Here is a 21256-nt window from a genome sequence, read left to right as displayed (position 1 = left end):
CTGTCAGCCACGGTACTCCAGGGAACAAAGAGGCTGCATGGATGTCTGCCCTCCAGAGAAACCGCAAATCCCCCACAGGATGCCCAACCCTCCAACAGAGCCAGGGGAGCCACTCTTCTTATGAGAGAACCACGCCCCAACCAGCAAACCCTAAAGTAACAAGGAAAGAGCCCAGTGCATGGAAGACCAAACCAGTCTTCTCTCCTGGGAGGACTTTGGGTCTATGACCCCTCGATTCTTTGAGGTGTACTGGGACTTGAGCTTGAGATCCCCTAAAATACTCTGTGAAACATCAGTCCAAGAGTGAGACCTCTTCAAGCCACTTTCCCCTCTGCCTCCAGATTCCCCTTTCCAAATTTATCTCTTGCCATTTCCTATCAGTGCAAACCCATTCATTCATTCGTTCATTCTTTTCTTCATGAGACAGTGTGCTGTGGCCAGCCTGTGTCAGGCCCAGGTCAAGTCCATGTGGGCTCCAGAGGAAACAGAGGAGGGTGTGGTCCCTGCCCTTGAGGAGCCCACAATCCTCTAAACAGCCAGTTCTGCCTCTGAATCACCAAGGGCCCAGTGTGTGTGATGGGTTCTGTAAGAGGCACCGACCAAGGGCCTCGATGGGAATACCTTGCAGGCAGGTGTGGGGGAATCAATGAGGGCCGCTCGATGCTGAGCCCTGGAGGAGATGGAACTCCAGGTAGAGAGGACAGTGTGAGCAAAGGACGGAGACCCAGGGACAATGCTGATGAGCTCAGGCCTCTCTGGGTGACCCAAGGAACATACAGGCAGGCCCTGCTCGCTCAGCTTCTGGTCTTCACTGGAAGTTTCTGAACAGCTCCCAGAAAAGGGGCTGTCAGAATCATACCAGTAGGCCTGGCCCTGGCACTGACCTCAGGGTGCTGCAGATAGTGCCGGCCACTGGCCTTGAGAGCCCCAAAGAGCAGCGGTCCCTAGTGCCCTGGCTCTCTTACCCCAAGCCAGCTCCAAGTGAGAAGCTGCGAGTGAGAAGCTCAGGGCCGAGTAGGAGGGGACTTTGAGGAGCCTCAGGGCCTTGTGGTGTCCAGCCCAGAAAGTCCTGAGACTGGAGGTCCTAGCTGTCCCAAGCCTAGGCATCACTTTGGGGGTCTGCTGGCAGCTCTCACACCCCTCCTCAGCTGCAGCTTTGGACCAAACACTGGCCCCACCAGCACGTTCTGAATTGCCTCCTCCAGCAGCCGAACCTGAGACGGAGAGCGCCATTCTAGTCCCCCTCCTCTTTGTGAGGGGACTGGCAGAGACCCAGGAGCTGTGCAAACCTTCAGCAAGGCACTCCAGCACTTCCAGCCCCACCCAGACACCATAAAGAGCAGCCTTGGGACAGGGTGCTGCGAGGGTGGGGGGATGGGGGAGGGGAGGACAGGAAGGGCCCACCTGGGTCAGCTTCAGCTTGTTCTCCCAGGAGTTGATGCGTTGCTCGAAGGGCTTCTTGTAGGGCGAGAAGGTCATGCTCTGGGTCATGACGATGTGGTCATCAAGCAGTTGAGAGGCCTCATCTGGGCTCTTGAGGATGTAGGTCTCTGTCTCCTTGTAGGGCATCACGTTGAACAGGATGGTGGACCACTCCTTCTCCATCTTGTCCAGCGCCTGGAGTAGGAACGAGTCAAGGCTGGGTCCCGGGAAAGAGCCGGCCCACACTGAGCAGCACTGGGTGGGGAAGGGCAGGTTCTACCCGGCCATGATCTTCACTCAGGCCCCCTCAACAAACCCTCAGCTTGTCTGGTCAACAAATCCCCCATGGACCCTCATTGGAATCCAAGGCTGACTCGCTCTCACATGTGGTGTATGTGTACAACATGCATGAACAAGCATGTTGGGAGGCAGCTAAGGCACTGGTTAGGAGCTCTGGTCCCAGTTCCAGCCCTTATTGGCTATGCCACCTTGGCCAATTGCTGAACCTCTCTGAGCCTTAATTTGCTCATCTGTTAAATGAGGTAATGCTATCAGCACCTTCCTGAGAGAGGAATAACTTGAGAGGAATAACTGAATAATAATAGGGGTGGTAGACACCATGCCAAGCACTTCATATGCATTATTAACGCACTTAATAGGATGCACCTCAACCTCTTGGCCTGGTGAATGGGGCCCCAGGGATGGGGCCCAGTACTGTCACATTCCCACACCATTGGGCAGCATGTGGGTGGGGCAGGGCGGGCCTGCTGGTGGTTGCCCACCTGCTCGATGGCATACTCCTTGCCAGCCACCTTGGCCACCTTGCTGATGCTCTCAGTGTGGTCCTGCAGGTTCATCTCAAGGCAGCGGGCGAAGGTCAGGTTGGCCTTGGGCCTGACATTAATGTTGATCTCATTGGACAGCATGTCCCAGTGGTGGGTCCTCATGCCAGGGTTGCGTAGCCCCTGGATCAGCGGGATGTACGGCTTGAACTCCTCAATGCGGGCCTGGATGTCTAAGGCCACATCCTGGCAGGCTGCCGGGCAGGGCAGGCAGGGGTGAGAGGCAGCTGGCACAGGCAGGGAAGGAGGGGACGGGCTGGCTGGGCTGCCTACCTGGGATGTCCTTGAACTGCTTCACGCACTTGTGCATGGTCTTGAACGACTCGATGACGTTCTTCTCCAGCTGCTCTGCGTCGATGGCTGACAGGGGGTCGTTCATCCAGCTCTCTGACCAGCGCAGCCAGTCGGAGGCTGTGGTCCAGAGGTCCAGGTAGGGCTGGAACTCCTTCACCATCCTGGAGAGCTTGTCATACTGCAGGGGCAGAAAAGCTGGGGCTGTGTCGGGGTGCTCCCCAGTCTCTCTCCACGCTGCTCCTTCTGGGGCCCCTCCTTGCTCCTGGCTGCTGTCCCTGATCCTGTCCCCATGGACTCAGGCCTGGCCTCCCTTCTTCCTTCCCCCCATGGGCTCTGGGCTCTGAGTGGCTGAGCAAGGCCTGCACTGAGCCTCCCGCCTCCTGCTTGGGTCCAGGCAGCCTCCTCGCCCTAGGGGCCAGGAGACGGGGGTAAGCTCTTCTCTGCAGCCTGCTCAGTCCTGCACCCCCCCCAAATGCCAGGGCCCTGCTACTTGGCAGCTGGCTCCAGATGTGGCCGCAAATGCCATGGGCTCCTCCTCAAGCCCTTCTCAGGGCTGGGGGGCAGTGCACCCGGAGGAGGCCTACGTTGGTGATGGGCAAGCCAAAGATGTGCTCGCGGTTGTTGTAGAGCATCGCCAGCTGCTGGCAGTCCTTCAGCTGCTTCTTGACCCGGCGCACCTCGTTGGCAATCTCATGCGCTCGCGCAATCTCCACGTGGCTGGAGAAGCCAGCTACCACCAGCTGCAGGCCAAGGAGCAAGGGATCAGAGGCCTCTGTGGGCCCACCTATGCTCGTGCATCCCTGTGCACACCCAGGGAAACTGAGGTCCCCAGAGCATCAACATCTCCCAGTTCTGAGGGGACTTTCTCCTGGAGTGAGAGGTTCCTGGCCTATCACAGGCAGCTGACCACCCCAAGGTAACACAGCAAGGTCCGATGGAGACACAGTGCCCATGAGGACACAACAGAGGGGTTGGGGCTCTTTGCTACTCTGAAATTTCCTGGAACTTGCTGCCCAGGCACCTCTCTGGCCTTTCAGTTCATTCTTTTAGCTACTTGTTCACTCGCCCAGCAAACATTGACACAGCACCTCCTGACTGCAAGGGGCAAGTCCTGGCCCTGGAGAGCTGTGTGGTGTGTGTGTGTGTGTGTGTGTGGTGTGTGTGTGTGTGTGGTGTGTGTGTGTGTGTGGTGTGTGTGTGTGTGTGGTGTGTGTGTGTGTGTGTATGGTGTGTGTGTGGTGTGTGTGTGTATGGTGTGTGTGTGTGTGTGTGTGTGTGTGTGTGTGTGTGTGTTCTCAACCCAGCGCCACCTGCAGCCCTTCCAGCTTCTCCTGGAAGTTGTTCTGATCCATGATGTGGATTTTGCGGAACTTCTCCTCATCTTCCATGTGTTGCTGCCGTACCATCTCTATCTGCCCGAGGATCTTAGCAGGCCAGTTGCTGGCAGCCCATCTGGATGGGGAAGGGATGGGTTATGGGGGGGAATGTCACACTGAAATCATGGGGTGTGCAGGCCAGGGTGAAGGGGAGAATGGGGGATCCAGGCGGCAGCTGGAGCAGCCGGGGCTGGGCAACCGGGAGGTAGAAGTGAGCCTGGAGGCAGCCACTGCCACCACTGCAGTGTGGGGCTGCCTGGCAGGGAAAGCAGTCCCCGCCCTGGGATTGTGGACAGCTTCCAAGGAGATGCACACCCAATGTGCCCAGCGCAGTGACAGGACAAGAAGGGAATGGTGTCCAAAATGAGAGAAGCGATCCTGAGTTCCCCAGGTCTGTAAAGGGCCTCAGCTCAGATGAGGCAAAGTGACAGCCTCTGGCCTGCATTTCCTTGGTGACCAGACAGGGCCACCAGACCAGCTTCCTTCATATCAACTCCCTCTGCCTGGCTGACCTGGTGACCCTGTGGGCTTCAGAGATTCTGCTTGCAGTTGGCCTTGGGCTGCAGATCGTGGGGGAGGCCACCCTGAGCACCAGGATGTCCCATAAAGCAGGTGACTTAGGGCTCCTGGGCAGGGTTCCCAGGAGACAGTGCTAGTCTCTGCCAGACGCTGGCAACCTGGAGCCAGCCCCAGGCTATAAGACAGGCTGGGCAAGGGGTCTCTTGGCCTCAGTAAGGCAGTCCCAACCTGAGGCTATTTCCTATGAGGCTCTCGAGCTGGGTGGGGACAAGTGCTCCTCCCCAGGGACCGCCCACCACGCTGGGCTTTGCCTTCTCGCCATGCTCCCAAGGACCCCCAAGGGCCTCAACCACAAACAAGGGGATCCCAGGCCCGGTGAACATGTGTGTGTCAGGCCAATGATGGGATAGAGAATGGAGACAGAGTGGGGGGCAGCAGGGTCCCTAGACCAAGAGGGCCAAATGATTTCCTTCTGCCCCACTGGCCACGTGGCCCTGGCCCACGTGGAGACGTGTGACTGCACAGCCTGCAGCCGCCATGGCTCAGCACCTCCTCCCCCACCTCCCGCTATCCACCACCTGCCTGGAGTGAGGACCGACCTCACACTCACTTGTCATTGAAGTCATCTGTGCTGAGGTTGTAAAAGAACTCGTCCATGACTTGGTAGTCATCCATGACCTTCGCAATCCGATCCTGCATGTATAGGCATTGATGAGAACTATGTGTACCTGGGAGGTGGGAGGGTAACTGGGACCAGGCTCCCCAAAGTGGTTGGGTGTTAGGGAGAGGGTGCCCTCTTCCAGAGAGGGGAGGCCTGGGGTGGTGGAGGAGGTGCTGGCATTGGGCTCAGGGCTCCAAGGGCCTGGGCCACCACACCTCCAAACTCCAGCCCCCCACTCATGCCCTCCTGACAGCCCAAACAGCATAGCTCTGAATCTGCATCGTGCACCCAGCCTCATAACCCTCCGAGGCCAACTGTCCTCTGTGTGTCTACCTCACTCCCAGCCTCCCGGCTCCTGCTCTCCCAGCCCCTGCCTGTCCCCAGCCCCCAGCCCCCCATGTACCCGCCTCACCTCCAGCCCCACCAGCTTCTCGGGGATGCCCTTCATCCACTCACGAAGCTCAGCCAGCTCCTCAATGCTGTTGGGCTTCTCGTAGATCTTGCGGCTGATGCTGCGGAACTCTTCACAGATCTGGCAGGAGGGGGAGGGTGCTGGGGAGGCCGTGTGCCCCTCCCTTGCCTTCCCAGGGGCCTGCTCCTCCTTCTTGGTCCCAGTATCTCCCAACAGGGAACTGCCCCCACCCCACCACATCCTACGGTGCATTCTGAAAAGAGGTGCTCCCTTCCAGCACACTGGGGAGCTGAAGGTCACCCAGTGCGTTTCCCCCTCCCCAGCCGCCTGCACCTGCACACCCTCAGCTCTGCGAAATGATCATCTCAGGGTGTTCTTTGTGAGGGGTTCCCAGCTCTTTACAAGTCCAGGGGAAAAGATAGAAGCCCCCACTTCCTGGGACCTCCCATATGACCCCAGGCAGGGTCGAGGCAGGGTGACTTCCAGACCCTTCCATTGGCCTGGATGTCTGCAGACACCTCTGAGCCTCACTCATGGGAGTTCACTACATATGCACGGTGTGTGTGCTGGTGCGGTCTCTAGGGCCGGGCAGGTGGGCACCTACATCATCCACCTCCTTGTGCAGGTTCTTAGCCAGGATGTCCAGCATGGAAGTGGCCAGGGCCTTGCACTTCTTGGACAGGCTCTGTTTGACGTTGTTGACGTTGACGTAGAAGGGACCAATGATGATGATGCTGGGCAATGAGCTGTCCAGGATCTCTTTCTCCTGCAGGTGGGTGAGCACCACCTCCCGCACCTCCTTGGCCGACGGGCATTGCGTCTGGAAGGCCCTGTGGACAGCGGGCACCCACGAGGGGCAGAGGGTGGTGAGAGGGTGAGTGGGGGTCACACAGACAGGCAGACACACTCTGACGCACCCACGCACTTGAGGAAGGTGCCAACATCATTGTTGTTCAGTTCCAGGTACTTTCTGTACTCCTTGGCGTAGGCCTGCAGTGGGATTATGGCCTTGCACACAGCATTGGCGATGACGGCCCGCAGCTCCTCCACCAGCAGCTCATGAAGCCCCACCGACTCCAGCAGGGGGTCACCGCTGATGAAGATGTCCTCCATCACCAGCTGTGGGGCAAGGTGGGGAGGCGCACAGAGCTGGATGAGCCACAGGGCAGGCGGGCAGAAGGGTTGGAGTGTGGTCCAAAGACTGAGTGAGCGGCAGCGTGGCCGAGCATAGACAGCATGGTGGGGGCAGGGCAGAGGGTCTGCTGCCACGTCTCTTAGATGAGGCTGTGGACTAATACAAGGCGGGAGGCCCAGGTGGCCCACCAAGGGACAGCATCTTCCTCTGCCTTGCCTGGCTCAGCTCAAGGCCAATGGGACAACCAGGTCACTGATGTCTCCGACTGACCAGCAAGGGACAGAAGAGGGGACTAGAGTTACAGCAGCTGTGGGGCCTGGGGTAGCAGGCTGTGCTGTGGTGACGAATGAGGACCTTTGAGAAGGGGTCCCGAGAGTGGAGGTCAGTCTCTGTCTACATCTTGAGTGGAAGAGAGAGGTCAGGAGCTGGATGGGATCTGGGTCAGACATGGCTGTGGCAGGAGTGGGTGAGCAAGCCTAGTTCCAATCGCAGGTCTGACCCTTAGCAGCTATGTGACTTTGGGCAAAACTTCTCCAAGCCTCATCTACAAAATGGGGATGTTAATGGTACCCAGTTCAGCTTGTGGTGAGGACTAAATGAGCTATTCAAGAATTAAAGGGCTGAGCACACTGCCAGCCATGATGAAGTTGAACTGCTCTGACACTGTGGCAGCACCCTGGCATAAGTGCCACTGTACCTTCTCCAGCTGGGGCACCGTGTGGGTGGCCAGGATGCCCTTGTCAAAGAGGTTGAGCAGAGAAGTCTCGAACTGCTCCAACGGCGTGCTGTAGTGCACCCCTGAGCTGTCCAGCACCAGGTCCACGATGAACAGGGGATTCTTGCGGGGCCTGCGGGGACAGTGGTCGGGCGGATTGTGGGCAGGGGCCTGAAGAGGGCTGCGCACGGGAAGCCCAGTCCCTGCCCTTGCTGCCGGCATTATGGCTCTGGAGCTTCTTCATGCACGAGACTTGCCTCTGCCCTCTTCCCAGAAACCTCCAAGTTACCAGAGAGAAAGACCCACACCAACCAGACAGGCTCCTCCATTCCTGCCACTTGCCCAGAGGCCCATGGGCACCAGGGAGAGGGAGAACAACCTCCACGCGGTCCTGAGGTCATCAGGGAAGGTTGGAGAGGCCCTGGGCACTTGTGGCGTCCATGCTCTCCCTGGGAGCCCACCATCCTTGGCTCCAGACACCCACTACATGCAACGACCTTCAAGCCTAGATCCCAGCCGAGCCTCCTCCGCACTCTGGATTGCCAACCACCCTGACCTCAAATGAGCATTTCAGACATTCCATGTTCCCTGACTCCCGCCAGGGCTCAGTGGACCCCAGGAGTCAGCCTGGTCTCCTCCCCTGCCCTCTTCCTCCTACACATCCTCTCCCCAGCACTACAGCCTACTCACTGCCCCAAATCTGCCCTACCCAGCCCCATCACCCCTTTTCTAGACAATGGTAAGAGCCTTGGTCTCACGTCTCTTCTGCCTCACTCATCCTCACAAACCCAGAGCATGGTTTTGGAATATAATTTGGATTGTTACTCCCCTCTGATGGCTGCTGACCACAATCGGAATAAATCCAGCCCCCAACCATGACCGCAGGAGGCTCTACATGGTCTGGCCTGGTCCTCGCAACCTCTCCCGAGTCATCCTGACCAACCCCCCCTGCCTTTCCCTCTCCAGCCATAGCCACTGGCCTTTCCTTCCATGACGGCCCCAACTTTTCTCTTCCCTCCGTGCCTCCAGGCCCTCCAGCTGGTGCCCCCTCCCCACCATCCCCTCATGGCTGGTTTCCTCTGTCTCAGTTCTTGGTTCAGATGCCACCTCATCCCTGACCCCCTTGGCAACGTCCCCTCTCCTGGATATGTCAGAGCCCCTGCCGAGATCAGCAATGACTGTATCTGTTTATTTCTTTGATTGCTGTCTGTGCTCATGTGAGAGCAGGGGCCGCACCCCTCTTGTTCCCCTAGAACCCCACCTGGTTCATGGCAAGTGCTCAAAAAACATTTCTCAACTGAGGAACTCAGTGACAGAGATGGAAGTCACCAGAAGATATGCCAGGCAGAGCTGCTGGGACATTCCCCAGCAACCAGGGCAGGAGCCAGGCCCACCCTTGTGTCCAGGACCCAGCAGTGCTGGGCACCCTGCCCCTGGCTGCCCTGGCCCCCTGACCCTGTACCGCCCTAGCCGTCAGCGCCTGACAAGGAACAGCTCTGGTGTCGACAGGTGCCTCTGCCCAGCCGAGCCCCACCTATAGGGGCTGTTTATGAAGTCTTCGCCCCAGACCATGTCATCGGTGCAGTCGAGCACGCTGCAGCAGGCATCGCTGATGAACTGCGCGAAGCTGGCGAGAGAGTTTTGCACCAGGAAGCGCAGTGTGTCCTGCAGCATGTACTTGAGCAGCTCCATCAGCCTGCGCAGCTTCGACATGAGGTACACCTCCCAGTTGGTCTCGTAGAGGTTGTACCAGCCCTTGCTCATGTCACGCAGGCTGCTGCGCATGACCACCTTGAGCGTGGTGATCCAGCTGTCCTTGAGGAACATCTGCACCTGCGGTGGCCACAAGTGGCATCATGTGGCTGCCTGCGGGGCGCACTGCCCACAGCCACCATGCTCGGGCACTCTCCAGACTCAGATGACCATGAAGGGATCTCCCCACAACCCCAACTTACTGCCAAGCCCTGCCAACCAACACCCCCTATGACCCCCAGGGACCAGGGCTTCTGGAGGTGGGGGGATGAGAGAGGGAGGGGCAGCAAAAGCAGGGCTTTCCCTCCAGCCAAGGGAGAGACACAGAGATACAGAGAATGAGGCAGAGAGAGAGAGATCGAGGCACAGAGTGGAGCAGAAAGGAGCTTTCCTCCTGGGCCCACTGGTGCCTGTCTCCCATGAGGCTACACCTCTCCCCCTCACACTCCCATGCTCAGGTAGATATGGGGGTGCATGGGGTTCCTGCTCCCCTTTCCAAGACTGGGAGTCTGCTTCAGAGGCCACCAGTGTTGGGATGGAAAAGGACTAGAAAGGGAGCCCAGCCTGGTTTTCCTTTTCTCTCTAAGATGAAACACCCGGTTGGCACCCGCCCCAGCTTCCCGCAAGGTCTAGGAAGAGGCAAGGCCTGGTTTTAAGGAAAGCAGGGGCTCTCGGCTGATCAACTCCGGGCTTCCCAGGGCCCCTGTCTGTGCCCATCAGCTCCGAGGCCCTGGCCCGCTATCACCCTCTGTGCCCTGGATGCCCACGCACCTGGGAGTAGGTCTGTGACTGGATTTGTTCGAACTCCTCTAAGCGGCTGTACTTGGAGAGGCTTGAGTGGAAGAGGGACATAGCGGTCACCTTGCTGCACTCGGCCCGCACTTTGCTGAGGGCCGTGATGACCTCCGACCGTGTGAGCAAGGACACGAAGGTGAAGTCTGCCTTCTGTTCCTGGAATGGGTACTGGGGGACACTCACCAGTCCTGCAGGGATGGGGGTCAAGGGCCAGTGTCAGATGGGCCTTGGATGTACCAGGGGTCAGGGCAGATCTACCAGGTATTGATGGAGGGAACAACTCCTGCCTCCTCCCTGGAAGAGACACCCATGTCCCTGGAACCCCTCTTTCCCCATGGCCTACCTGGGTGACCCCAAGGCTCCACAGTGAAGTGCCCACTCTGGGGTGGGTAAACCAATTCCCTCCAGGTCACTCTGGATCACAGGCCCCTTGAAGGTGGGTGAGAACCATGGGCTCCCTCCTCACTCCCTCCCAGCCAACCTGCACACAACCCCTGGGGCCCATCTGGGGCCTGCCCTGGAGCACCAAGAAAGGAAGACGTGGGCATCAGGCCCCTGGGAGTGCCCATGGTCTGCACCCCACCCCAGTTTCCTGGGTACCTCACACACATGGAAGCTGGGGCAGGGATCAGAGAGCTCCAAGCAAGGAGCTCTGAGACTCGGTCTGCCACATATCAAATGGAGCTGCAGCAGTGCCAACCTACTCTTGCTACTGGAGGAAGAAAAGGACTGCATGTCCCTAGGTCAGAAAATCAGAGCACTTTTCATCCACTTCTGGACAATTGCTTTCCTAGTCCATGTTTACCTTGCCACTTCTGCACTGTTCAGACTACTATTTTTAAAAGAGCCTTCGGGGACTTCCCTGGTGGTCCAGTGGGTAAGATTCTGCGCTCCCACTGCAGGGGGCCCAAGTTCGACACCTGGTCGGGGAACTAGATCCCACATGCGTGCCACAACTAAGAAGTCCACATGCCGCGACTAAAAAGATCCCACATGCTACAACTAAGACCGGGCACAGGGCTTCCCTGGTGGCACAGTGGTTGAGAGTCCACCTGCTGATGCAGGGGACATGGGTTCGTGCCCCGGTCCGGGAAGATCCCACATGCTGCGGAGCGGCTGGGCCCGTGAGCCATGGCTGCTGAGCCTGCACGTCCAGAGCCTGTGCTCCACAACTGGAGAGGCCACACCAGTGAGAGGCCCGCGTACCGCCAAAAAAAAAAAAAAAAAAAAAAAAGACCGGGCACAGCCCATATAAATAAATAAATAATAAATATTTTAAAATTAAAATTAAAAAAATAATAAATCAAAGAGCCTTCTTCTACCCCACCCCCACAACCCCAACCCCCAGCTCTCCAGACAGGTAGGAAAAGAAGGTGATGAATGCTGGGGACAGGGGAGGTCCCAGAGGGAGGGGCAGGAGGGGCTCTGGCCGTGGGTGGCCGTGGGCCTGCCTCTGTCTAGCCAGCGTCACCTTGCTTGGGCACCTTCTCCTCCTCTTCCTCAGGCAGGGTCACATAGAAGAACGTCTTGGGCTTGGAGGAGACGATTTTGTCAAAGCTGATCTTGTTCATGCTGCGCTCGTAGTCCAGGTTCACTTCTCTCGAAAGATTGCTGAAGTGCTCCAGAACCCTGCCCATGTGGAGCAGAGAAGGCGGAATCAGGAGGGCTCCACCCCCCCGCCACAACACTGTGGGCCAGCTGGGCCCCAGGCTCTGGGGACATGAGTTTGGGGCATCCCTTCTGCATTTCTGGGCACACCTCCTACCTGGCCCCCAGCCACCAGCACCCGTCGTGCCTCTTCTATGCCACCCCCGCCCCCAGGATCACATCAGTCCCTGAGTCTGCCCATTTTGCTTCCCACTCTTCACTGACCTCTCTGCCTCCCCCTCTTGCCCCCTTAAAACCCATTTTCCACTTGGCAGGAAAAAAAAAGATATTTTAAACATGTAAATGGTCAAGCCGGTCCTCTGCTCAAAGCCCTTCCCTGACTCCTCTCACACTGCAGGCCCGTGAACGCGTTCCTTCTTAACACCTGTGCCTGCCTCATGGCGTCCGGCCTCCGTCTCCAGTGTCTCCCAGGCTACAGCACCCTCCCTGGTCCACTCCGGCTGCATTAACCCCCTACTGCTCCTCACATCCCCCAGACGTGTCTCCACCTCTCAGCTTCGACACCGTTGTTCCCTCAACCAGAATTCTCTTCTCCCCTTGCACTGCAGGCCTCAGCTCAAATGTTCACCCCAGCGAGGCCTTTCCTCACCACCTGATGTAAAGCAGCCCCTCCAAGACATCTCTATTCCCTTACCTTGCTCTGTCATCACAGTACCCATCAGAACCCAGACACCCAGCTTTCTCACTGCCTGTCTTCCTGGCTAGACCGAGAGCCCTTTGTTGGGGGCGCTCACCACTGTGCCCCAGTCCTGGCACAAGATAGGTACCTGCCACACACGTGGCTGGCCGCCTGAGGGATATCCATTGCCTCCTAACTGCACCTCACTTTTGCTCCAGATTTATTCCTTTCTCACATGACTCAGGGGAAGATGAACCATCCCCAGCTCCAGGGGTATATCTCAACTAGTCTACGTCAATCCTGGTGGGGCTGGGTCCCGACTGTAATTGTTTAGGAGTGGCTACAGGACCCAGTTGTGACTGACCAGTGACTGATGCAGAGATATAGAATCAAGCCCCCTTGTCCTGTCTCCCTCAAGACAAACTCTGTGTTGTCATTCATGCTCCAGAATTCCCTGTGGGATCAGAGGCTAGCTTCTCCTAAAACCCCACCTCTGCCTAGATGCTTCCTCCATCTTATCCTGCCTCCTTCACTTGCTTGTAGATTCTCCTGAGAGGACTGCATCAAAAAATCACTTGTACGTGAATCCCTGAAACAGGCTCTATTTCTAGGGAATCTAATCCACAGCAGGAGTCAATGGACTCTGGACCTTGTGCTTCTGAAACTGCTGCTGCCATCTTCCCTGAGAACAAAGCCAGCAGACACCAGACAGAGCCCTGAGGTCCAAGCCTGAGATGTCCTGCATCAGATTTCTTGTTACATGTAAAGAAATGAATTTCCCTGTTTTCTAAGCCAATCTCAGCCAAGCATCTTTGTAATTTATAGCCAAAGATACTCTAAATGATATAAAACTCAAGAAATGGAATTCTGGACAACCATGATAACAATGGCCACATCAATTCAACTCTCCCAGCACACTTTTTAAAAAAAGAGAAGAGGAAAAGAAAAGCAAGAAAAACAAATAGCACTACCCAAAACGTACACCTTTAGCATAACTAGAATAAAGAGAATGTCCAAACTCACATTATCTTCAAGTAGAAAAATAAACATCAACTCCCAGTGCACTCTCACTCACACTGCAGCTGCAAGCCTTCATGGAGAACAAGGGCAGTCTGGGAAAAACTGTGCAGAAGAGTGGTGTATGGTAGCCCCCATATGGACCTAAAATCCTTCCAGAAAGAGAAAGTCTCTCCTAACTGCAAAAACAAGAGTCCTGGTAAATCACAGCACTTACTGAAAGGAAGGGATTTAGCTGCATGCGTTCAAGGTAGGATTCTCTGAAAGGCATGACTTATGAGGGGGGAAGGTAAAAGGAAAGAATAGGAATCCTTTGGAGATTGGAGGGTGAGGGAGAAAGAAACAAAAGTGAAAAGTAGAGTCCTGCAAGAGAGAACAAAAAATTTGGAGGACACATGACCCTTCTCCCCAACACCCGCCCCCCTACATGGCCATTTATTAAAAAATAAATAAATAAATAAAAACAGTTTGCTATACTAACAGAGGAGGGCGCCCTGGGACTAGAAATCTTGTAAATCTTTACAAATCAATGAAATAGGTAGGTGAAAGGCTACATTTATATAAAGCTACTATAAGAAAAAGAAAGAAAACACCTTAATTGATGAAAATTCTCACACCCCGCAAAAAAAGACAAAGGAGAAGAAAACTAACACAACACTTCAAACTAAAGTAAATCTCTTCAAAGTATTTGGGCATATGAAAAATAAAACATAGAAATAGGCAAATAACAGGAAGAAAAGAAAGGATATTTAATTGGACTCGGGAAAAAAATGGAAGAAACTAAATTATCTTATGAAGGAAAGCTAAATTACAAGTTGGCCATAGAATAATACAGTCAAATTAAAAAGTTAATAAAATACATTTAAGAAAGTCACGAATAAAACCAAGAGAATGAAAATTAGAAGAAGAAAGAACAGAAAAGGATCAGAAAGTAGTTGAATTAGAAACAAAGAAGAAGCAACACAACAGATAGATAAATGGATAGATAGATAGTATGGAGTCTCTGAGGAAGAGAAACAAAACAATGGAACAGAACTAATATTTAAAACTACAATTCAAGAATATTTTCCAGAAATAAAAGAATATCTGAATTTATACATTTAAAAGGCCCATTGTGTACTTGGGAAAAAATATCAGAATGATCAACTCTAGGACATACCCTAGTAAAATGATTAGACTTTAAAGACGAAAAAAAAAAAATCTCCAAGGTCTCCAAGAAAAAAAAAAATCAAACAACTTACAAGAGAAGGGGACTTTGACATCAGATGTCTCAAAAGCAACATACAAAGCAAGACAACAAGAGTTGTCTATGCAAATATATTTTTAAAACTAGGTAACATGGATAATTTTCTAGAGAAACAAAGTATACCAAAATTGACTCCATTAGAAAAAAGAAAGCTTAAAAAGATCAAATACCTGTAGAAAAATAAAGTTATAGAAAAACTAGAAAAGCCCCATGTCCAAATGGTTTTACAAAAGAATGACCACACAGCCCCAATGCAACATAAATTGCTCCAGAGTACTGAAAAAGATGGAAAATGTCAAAATTCTTTATATGAAGCAAGTATAACTTTGCTTCAAACCTGTATAAAGAAATACAAAAAAAAATTGCAAGCCAGTATCACATATCAATGATAAAGTTCTAAATAGCATATTAATGGACAAAATCTAATACCACATTAAAAATGATACACTAGAGGGGTGGGATAGGGAGGGTGGGAGGGAGACGCAAGAGGGAAGAGATATGGGAACATATGTATATGTATAACTGATTCGCTTTGTTATAAAACAGAAACTAACACACCATTGTAAAGCAATTATACTCCAATAAAGATGTTAAAAAAAATGATACACCATGGCTAAGTGGGATTTATTAAAGGATTGCAAGGTTGTCTCAATATTAGCAAATCAATTAATATAATTCACCATGTGAATAGATCTAAGGAGACAAACATATGATTATCTCCACGGGTACTTAAATAGCCTGTGACAAAAAAAAAATTTAAGAAAATAGAAATCAACAGCTACATTATTAAATAAACAAAACCCTAAAGCTAGCATTTTTCTTAAGGCATAAACACTAGAGGTATTTCCACTAATTTTAGGAACAAGGTAATGAAGCCTACTGTCTCCACTACTATTCAATATTGTACTGGAGGTATTAGAAAATGCAATTAGACAAGAGAAAGTAATTAGAGGAATAAGAATTGGAAAATAATAAGTAAAACTATCTCTATTTACAGATAGTGTGCACTTAGAAAGTCCCAGAGAATCAATGATAAACTCAAACATTAAATGATTTTAGGAAGGTAACAGGATGTAAATTGGCATAAAGAAATCAATCAATAGATGTAAAAGTAGAGAAAGCCCATTTATAATAGCAACAAAGAAGATAAAATACTTAGAAATATGCAAAACCTATATGAAAAAATCTTTAAAGCACTACTGAAAGATACAGAAGTAGACTTGAACAAATGGACAAACATTCCTTGTTCTTGGATAGTACAATTCAGGATCCCAAAGATGTCAGCTATACCTAAGGTAATTTAAAAATATAATGCTATCACAATAAAAATACCAAGCGTTTTAAAAATACAGCTAGACAAGTTGATACTAAAGCTCACATGAGGAAATAAGCGTGCAAAATCCCTATCAAAATCCCAACAACTTTTTTTGCAGAAAGAGAAAAATTCATCCTAAAATTCATATGGAATCTCAAGGGACCCCCTAAATAGCCAAAACAAACTTGAAAAAGAACAAAGTGGGAAGACTCACACTTTTCAGTTTCAAAACTAATTACAAACCTACAGTAATCAAAATATGTGGTACTGGAATAAAGACAGACTGAGAGACCAATGGAATAGAAAAGACAACCCAAAAATAAAACCTCATATATATATAGTCAAATTATTTTCAACAAGGGTGCCAACATCATTCAATGGGGAAAAAGACAGCCTTTTCAACACATTGTCCTGGGAAAACTGCATATTCACATGCAAAAGAATGAACTTGGACCCTTACCTAAGACCATATGCAAAATTTAACTCAAAATGGATCAAAGATCTGAACATAAGATCTAACACTGTAAAATTCTTAAAAGAACACATGGAAGAAAGCTTCACGACATTGGATTTGGTAATGATTTCTTATACATGACACAAAGTCACAAGCAATAAGGAAAAATAGACAAATTGGATGTCACCAAAATGAAAACCTTTGTGTCCTAGTTACACAAAGGACACTATCAACAGAATAAAAAGGCAACCCATGGAATGGGAGAAAATATCTTCAAATCACATATCTGATAAGGGATTAATATCCAAAGTATATAAAGAACTAAAATGCAACAACAAAAAAACAACTGGGGACTTCCCTGGGGGTCCAGTGCTTAAGAATCCACCTTCCAAAGCAGGGGACATGGGTTAGATCCCTGGTCAGGGAACTAAGATCCCACATGCCACAGGGCAACTAAGCCCGTGCGCCACAACTAGAGAGGCCGTGTGCCACAACTAAAAAGAAGCCCATGCGCTGCAACGAAAGATCCCACGTGCCAAAACTAAGACCCAACACAGCCATAACTAAATAACTAAATAAATAAATAAATAAATAAATACAACTAGATTTGAATATAGGCAAAAGAATTTGAATACACATTTCTCCAAAGAAGAATATACAAATAGCCGATAAGCGCATGAAAAGAAGTGCTTAACATCACTAATCATTAGGAAAATGCAAATAAAAATCACAAGGAGATACCACTTCACATCCTTTAGGATGGCTACTCTAAGGAAAAAAAAAAAACAGAAAATAGAAAGTGTCAGTGAGGATATGGAGAAATTTGAACCCTTGTGCCCTGCTGCTAGGAATGTAAAATGGTACAGCTGCTATGGAAAACATGTTGGTGGTTTCTCAAAAAATTAAAAATAGGGCTTTGCCGATGCCACCCGAAGCCACCCTGCACTACCCCACCACGGTCAACCCCACAGTGTTCTTTGACATTCACTGTTGATGTCACCTTGGACCATGTCTCATTTGAACTGTTTGCAGACAAAGTTCCATAGACAGCAGAAAACTTGAGTGTTCTGAGCACTGAGGAGAAAGGATTTGGTTATAAAGGTCCCTACTTTCACAGAACTATTCCAGGGTTTATGTACCAGGGTGGTGACTTCACATGCCATAATGGCACTGGCAGCAAGTTATCTACAAGGGGAAATTTGATAATAAGCATCACTCTGAAGCATATGGGTCTTCACATCTTGTACATGGCAAATTGTGGACCCACATAAATGGTTCCCAGTTTTTCATTTACACTACCAAGACTGGGTGGTTGGGTGGCAAGCACGTGGTCTTTAGCAAGGTGAAAGAGGGCATGAATATTGTGAAAACCATGGAGTGCTTTGGGTCCAGGTTTGGCAAGACCAGCAAGAAGCTCACCATTTCTGACTGTGGATAACTAATAAATTTGACTTGTATTGTATTTTAACTACCAGACCATTCCTTCTCTCATTTGCTCATGATAGCCTATAATCTTTGTGTTCTCACTGCAGTTTTTTGGGTTCCAAGTTTTCCTTATCCCCTTCCAAGTCTAGCTGGATTACGGAGTTAAGTTTATGATTATGAAACAAAAACTAAACAACAACAAATAGAATTACCATATGATCTAATAATTCTGCTTCTGGGTTTATACCCAGAAGAACAGAAAGCAGGGACATGAAGTTATCTTTGTATATCCATGTTCACAGCAGTATTATTCATAATAGCCAAAAGATGGGAGCAATCAAGTGTCTATCAACAGATGAATGGATAAACAAAATGTGGTATATATGTACAATGGAATATTATTCAGCCTTAAAAAGGAAGAGAATTCTGACACGTGCTACAACATGGATGATACTGAAAGACATTATGCTAAGTGAAGAAAGGATTCGCAAAAGGATAAGTATATATGATTCTACTCATATGAGGTACTTAGGGTAGTCAAATTCAGAAAGTACAATAGAATGGTGGTTGCCAGGAGCTGGGGGAGAGGGGAATGGGTCTTATAGTTTAATTGGTACAAAGTTTCACTTTGGGATGATGAATATTCTATGGATAGATGGTAGCGATGGTTGGACAACAATATGGATGTACTTAATGCCACTGAGCTGTACACTTAAAAATAGTTAAAATGGTGAATTTTATATTATGTATATTTTACCATATACATAATGGCCCTACAAGAGATTAAAATATACTGTAAAATATCTATAATTAAAACTGTAGGAGAAAAAAAAAAAAAAAAAAAAAAAAAAAAACTGTAGGGGCTTCCCTGGTGGCGCAGTGGTTGAGAGTCCGCCAGCCGATGCAGGGGACGAGGGTTCGTGCCCTGGTCCGGGAAGATCCCACATGCCACGGAGCGGCTGGGCCCGTGAGCCATGGCCACTGAGCCTGCACGTCCAGAGCCTGTGCTCCGCAACGGGAGAGGCCACAACAGTGAGAGGCCCGCGTACCGCAAAAAAATAAAAATAAAAAAACTGTAGTGGACGTCCCTGGTGGAGCAGTGGTTAAGAATCCGCCTGCCAATGCAGGGGACACGAGTTCGAACCCTGGTCTGGAAAGATCCCACATACCACGGAGCAACTAAGCCCGTGCACCACAACTACTGAGCCTGCGGTCTAGAGCCCACGCACCACAACTACTGAGCCCGCGTACTACAGTACTGAAGCCTGCGTGTCTAGAGCCTGTGCTCCACAACAAGAGAAGCCACCGCAATGAGAAGCCCTCACACCGTAATGAAGAGTAGCCCCCGCTCACCGCAAATAGAGAAAGCCCGCGTGCAGCCATAAATAAATAAATAAAAACTGTAGTACGAGGACTTCCCTGGCAGCGCAGTGGTTAAGAATCCACCTGCCAAAAAAAAAAAAAAAAAAGAATCCGCCTGCCAATGCAGGCAACACGGGTTCAATCCCTGGTCTGGGAAGATCCCACATGCCACAGAGCAGCTAAGCCAGTGCACCACAACTACTGAGACCGTGAGCCACAACTACTGAAGCCTGCGTGCCTAGAGCCCGTGCTCCACAAGCCACTGTAATGAGAAGCACGCACACTGCAAGAGTAGCCCCCACTCACTGCAACTAGAGAAAGCCCGCACACAGCAACGAAGACCCAATGCAGCCAAAAATAAATAAATAAAAATAAATAAATCTATTTAAAAAATTATAGAAAAGAAAACTGTAGTACGAGTGCATAAATGGACAAACAGAACAATGGAATAGAACAGAAAATCCAGAAATAGACCCAAGTACACATGGAAATTAGTGTATGATAAAGGTGGCCTCTCAAATCTCTGTGTCATAGATGGAGGTTTCAATAAATGTTGATGGGTAATAATAAACCATTTAATAAATGTTAGTTAGCCATTTGGAAAAAGATAAAATTGGATCCATACCACATACCATACATAAGGATGAATCAAGGATATAAAAGGCAAAAACATGAAACCATACAAGTTCTAGAAGAAAACCTCAATATAGGGAAGGACTTTCTAACTATGACTCAAAATCCAGATGCAATAGAAGAAATGATTAATAAAACTGTTTACGTACTTTTAAAGTTATATTGCAAAGATTACTATAAGAAAAGTCAATATACAACTGACAAACCAGGAGAAAACATTTACAACATACATCACAGATAATGAACCAATATCCTTGGGACTTCCCTGGTTGTGCAGTGGTTAAGAATCTACCTGCCAATGCAAGGAACATGGTTCAATCCCTGGTCTGGGAAGATCCCACATGCCGCAGAGCGACTAAGCCTGTGCGCCACAACTACTGAGCCTGTGCTCTAGGGCCCGTGAGCCACAACTACTGATCCCATATGCCACAACTACTGAGGCCCACGCACCTAGAGCCTGTGCTCCACAAGAGAAGCCACCACAGTGAGAAGCCTACACACCGCAACAAAGAGTAGACCCCGCTCGCCACAACTAGAGAAAGCCTGCGGGCAGTAACGAAGACCCAACGGAGCCCAAAATTAATTAATTAATTAATTAATTTTTAAAAGAACCAATATCCTTAATATATAAAGAACTCATAACATTAGAGGGAAAATACCCCAAAAACCTAAGAGAAAAAAATGGGCAAAAAATATGGACAGGTCACAAAAAGATATAAAACTTGTCCTTAATCATATGAAAAGATTGAAAAGACATTCAGCCTCATTTATAATACTTACAGACTTACCTTCCAGACTGGCAAAAAATTAAATTGTATAACAACGCACTCTTGGCAAGGGGGTAGGGAAACAGGCACTCTCACACATTGCTGGTGGGCATGCAAAATCCTTATGGAGGAAAATGTGGTGATACCTAACAAAAGTACAGTGAGTACTCATCTTTTGACCTTGCAATTCCACTTCTCAGAATATACACTATATAAAGCTATACCTCCATCAATATGAATATACAAGTGCACAAAATTATTCATTGTAGCATTGTTTGTAATTGCAAACTACTGGAAATTACCTAAATGCCTATGTATTAGAGAATGGTTGAATAAACCATGATACATGGTACATCCACACAATAGATTACTATGCAGCTATAAAAAAGAATGAAGACTCAATGAACTGATAAGGATTGATTCCCAGGATGTATTGTAAATGAAAAAGGCAAAATAAAAAGAATATCTAGGGCTTCCCTGGTGGCGCAGTGGTTGAGAGTCCGCCTGCCGATGCAGGGGACACGGGTTCGTGCCCCGGTCCGGGAAGATCCCACATGCCGCGGAGCGACTGGGCCCGTGAGCCATGGCCGCTGGGCCTGCACGTCCGGAGCTTGTGCTCCGCAACGGGAGAGGCCACAACAGTGAGAGGCCCGCGTACCGCAAAAAACAAAAACAAAAACAAAAACAAAAAAAAAAGAATATCTATAGTGTACTACCCTGCATGTAAGAAGGGGGATAAGAAAATATACATGAAAATATCATTTGTGCAAAAAGAAACACAGAAAAAATAAACCAGAAACTAGTGATATTGGTTACCTATGAGTGGG

The 21256-nt window shown here is 50.0% G+C and overlaps 1 protein-coding gene and 1 pseudogene across 1 annotated transcript in view; one reads left to right on the top strand and one right to left on the bottom strand.

Moving 5' to 3' along the window:
- DNAH1 (dynein axonemal heavy chain 1) overlaps positions 1-21256 on the bottom strand; it is a 79518-nt gene that overhangs the window by 40959 nt on the left and 17303 nt on the right. Inside the window, exons 9-21 of the mRNA XM_060021467.1 lie at positions 11395-11552; positions 9900-10111; positions 8911-9209; positions 7359-7509; positions 6452-6645; positions 6131-6356; positions 5527-5646; positions 5064-5146; positions 3869-4010; positions 3143-3298; positions 2538-2736; positions 2205-2458; positions 1405-1617 (exon numbers count right to left, since the gene is read on the bottom strand). Coding sequence (XP_059877450.1) covers positions 1405-1617; positions 2205-2458; positions 2538-2736; positions 3143-3298; positions 3869-4010; positions 5064-5146; positions 5527-5646; positions 6131-6356; positions 6452-6645; positions 7359-7509; positions 8911-9209; positions 9900-10111; positions 11395-11552 — 2407 coding nt within the window. The remainder of the gene's footprint in view (positions 1-1404; positions 1618-2204; positions 2459-2537; positions 2737-3142; positions 3299-3868; positions 4011-5063; positions 5147-5526; positions 5647-6130; positions 6357-6451; positions 6646-7358; positions 7510-8910; positions 9210-9899; positions 10112-11394; positions 11553-21256) is intronic.
- Positions 17376-17680, top strand: LOC132431856 (peptidyl-prolyl cis-trans isomerase A-like; annotated as a pseudogene).

This window comes from Delphinus delphis, chromosome 10, assembly GCF_949987515.2.
Source record: "Delphinus delphis chromosome 10, mDelDel1.2, whole genome shotgun sequence".
Classification (NCBI taxonomy): domain Eukaryota; kingdom Metazoa; phylum Chordata; class Mammalia; order Artiodactyla; family Delphinidae; genus Delphinus; species Delphinus delphis.
This window is presented reverse-complemented; position numbering and strand designations above follow the sequence as displayed.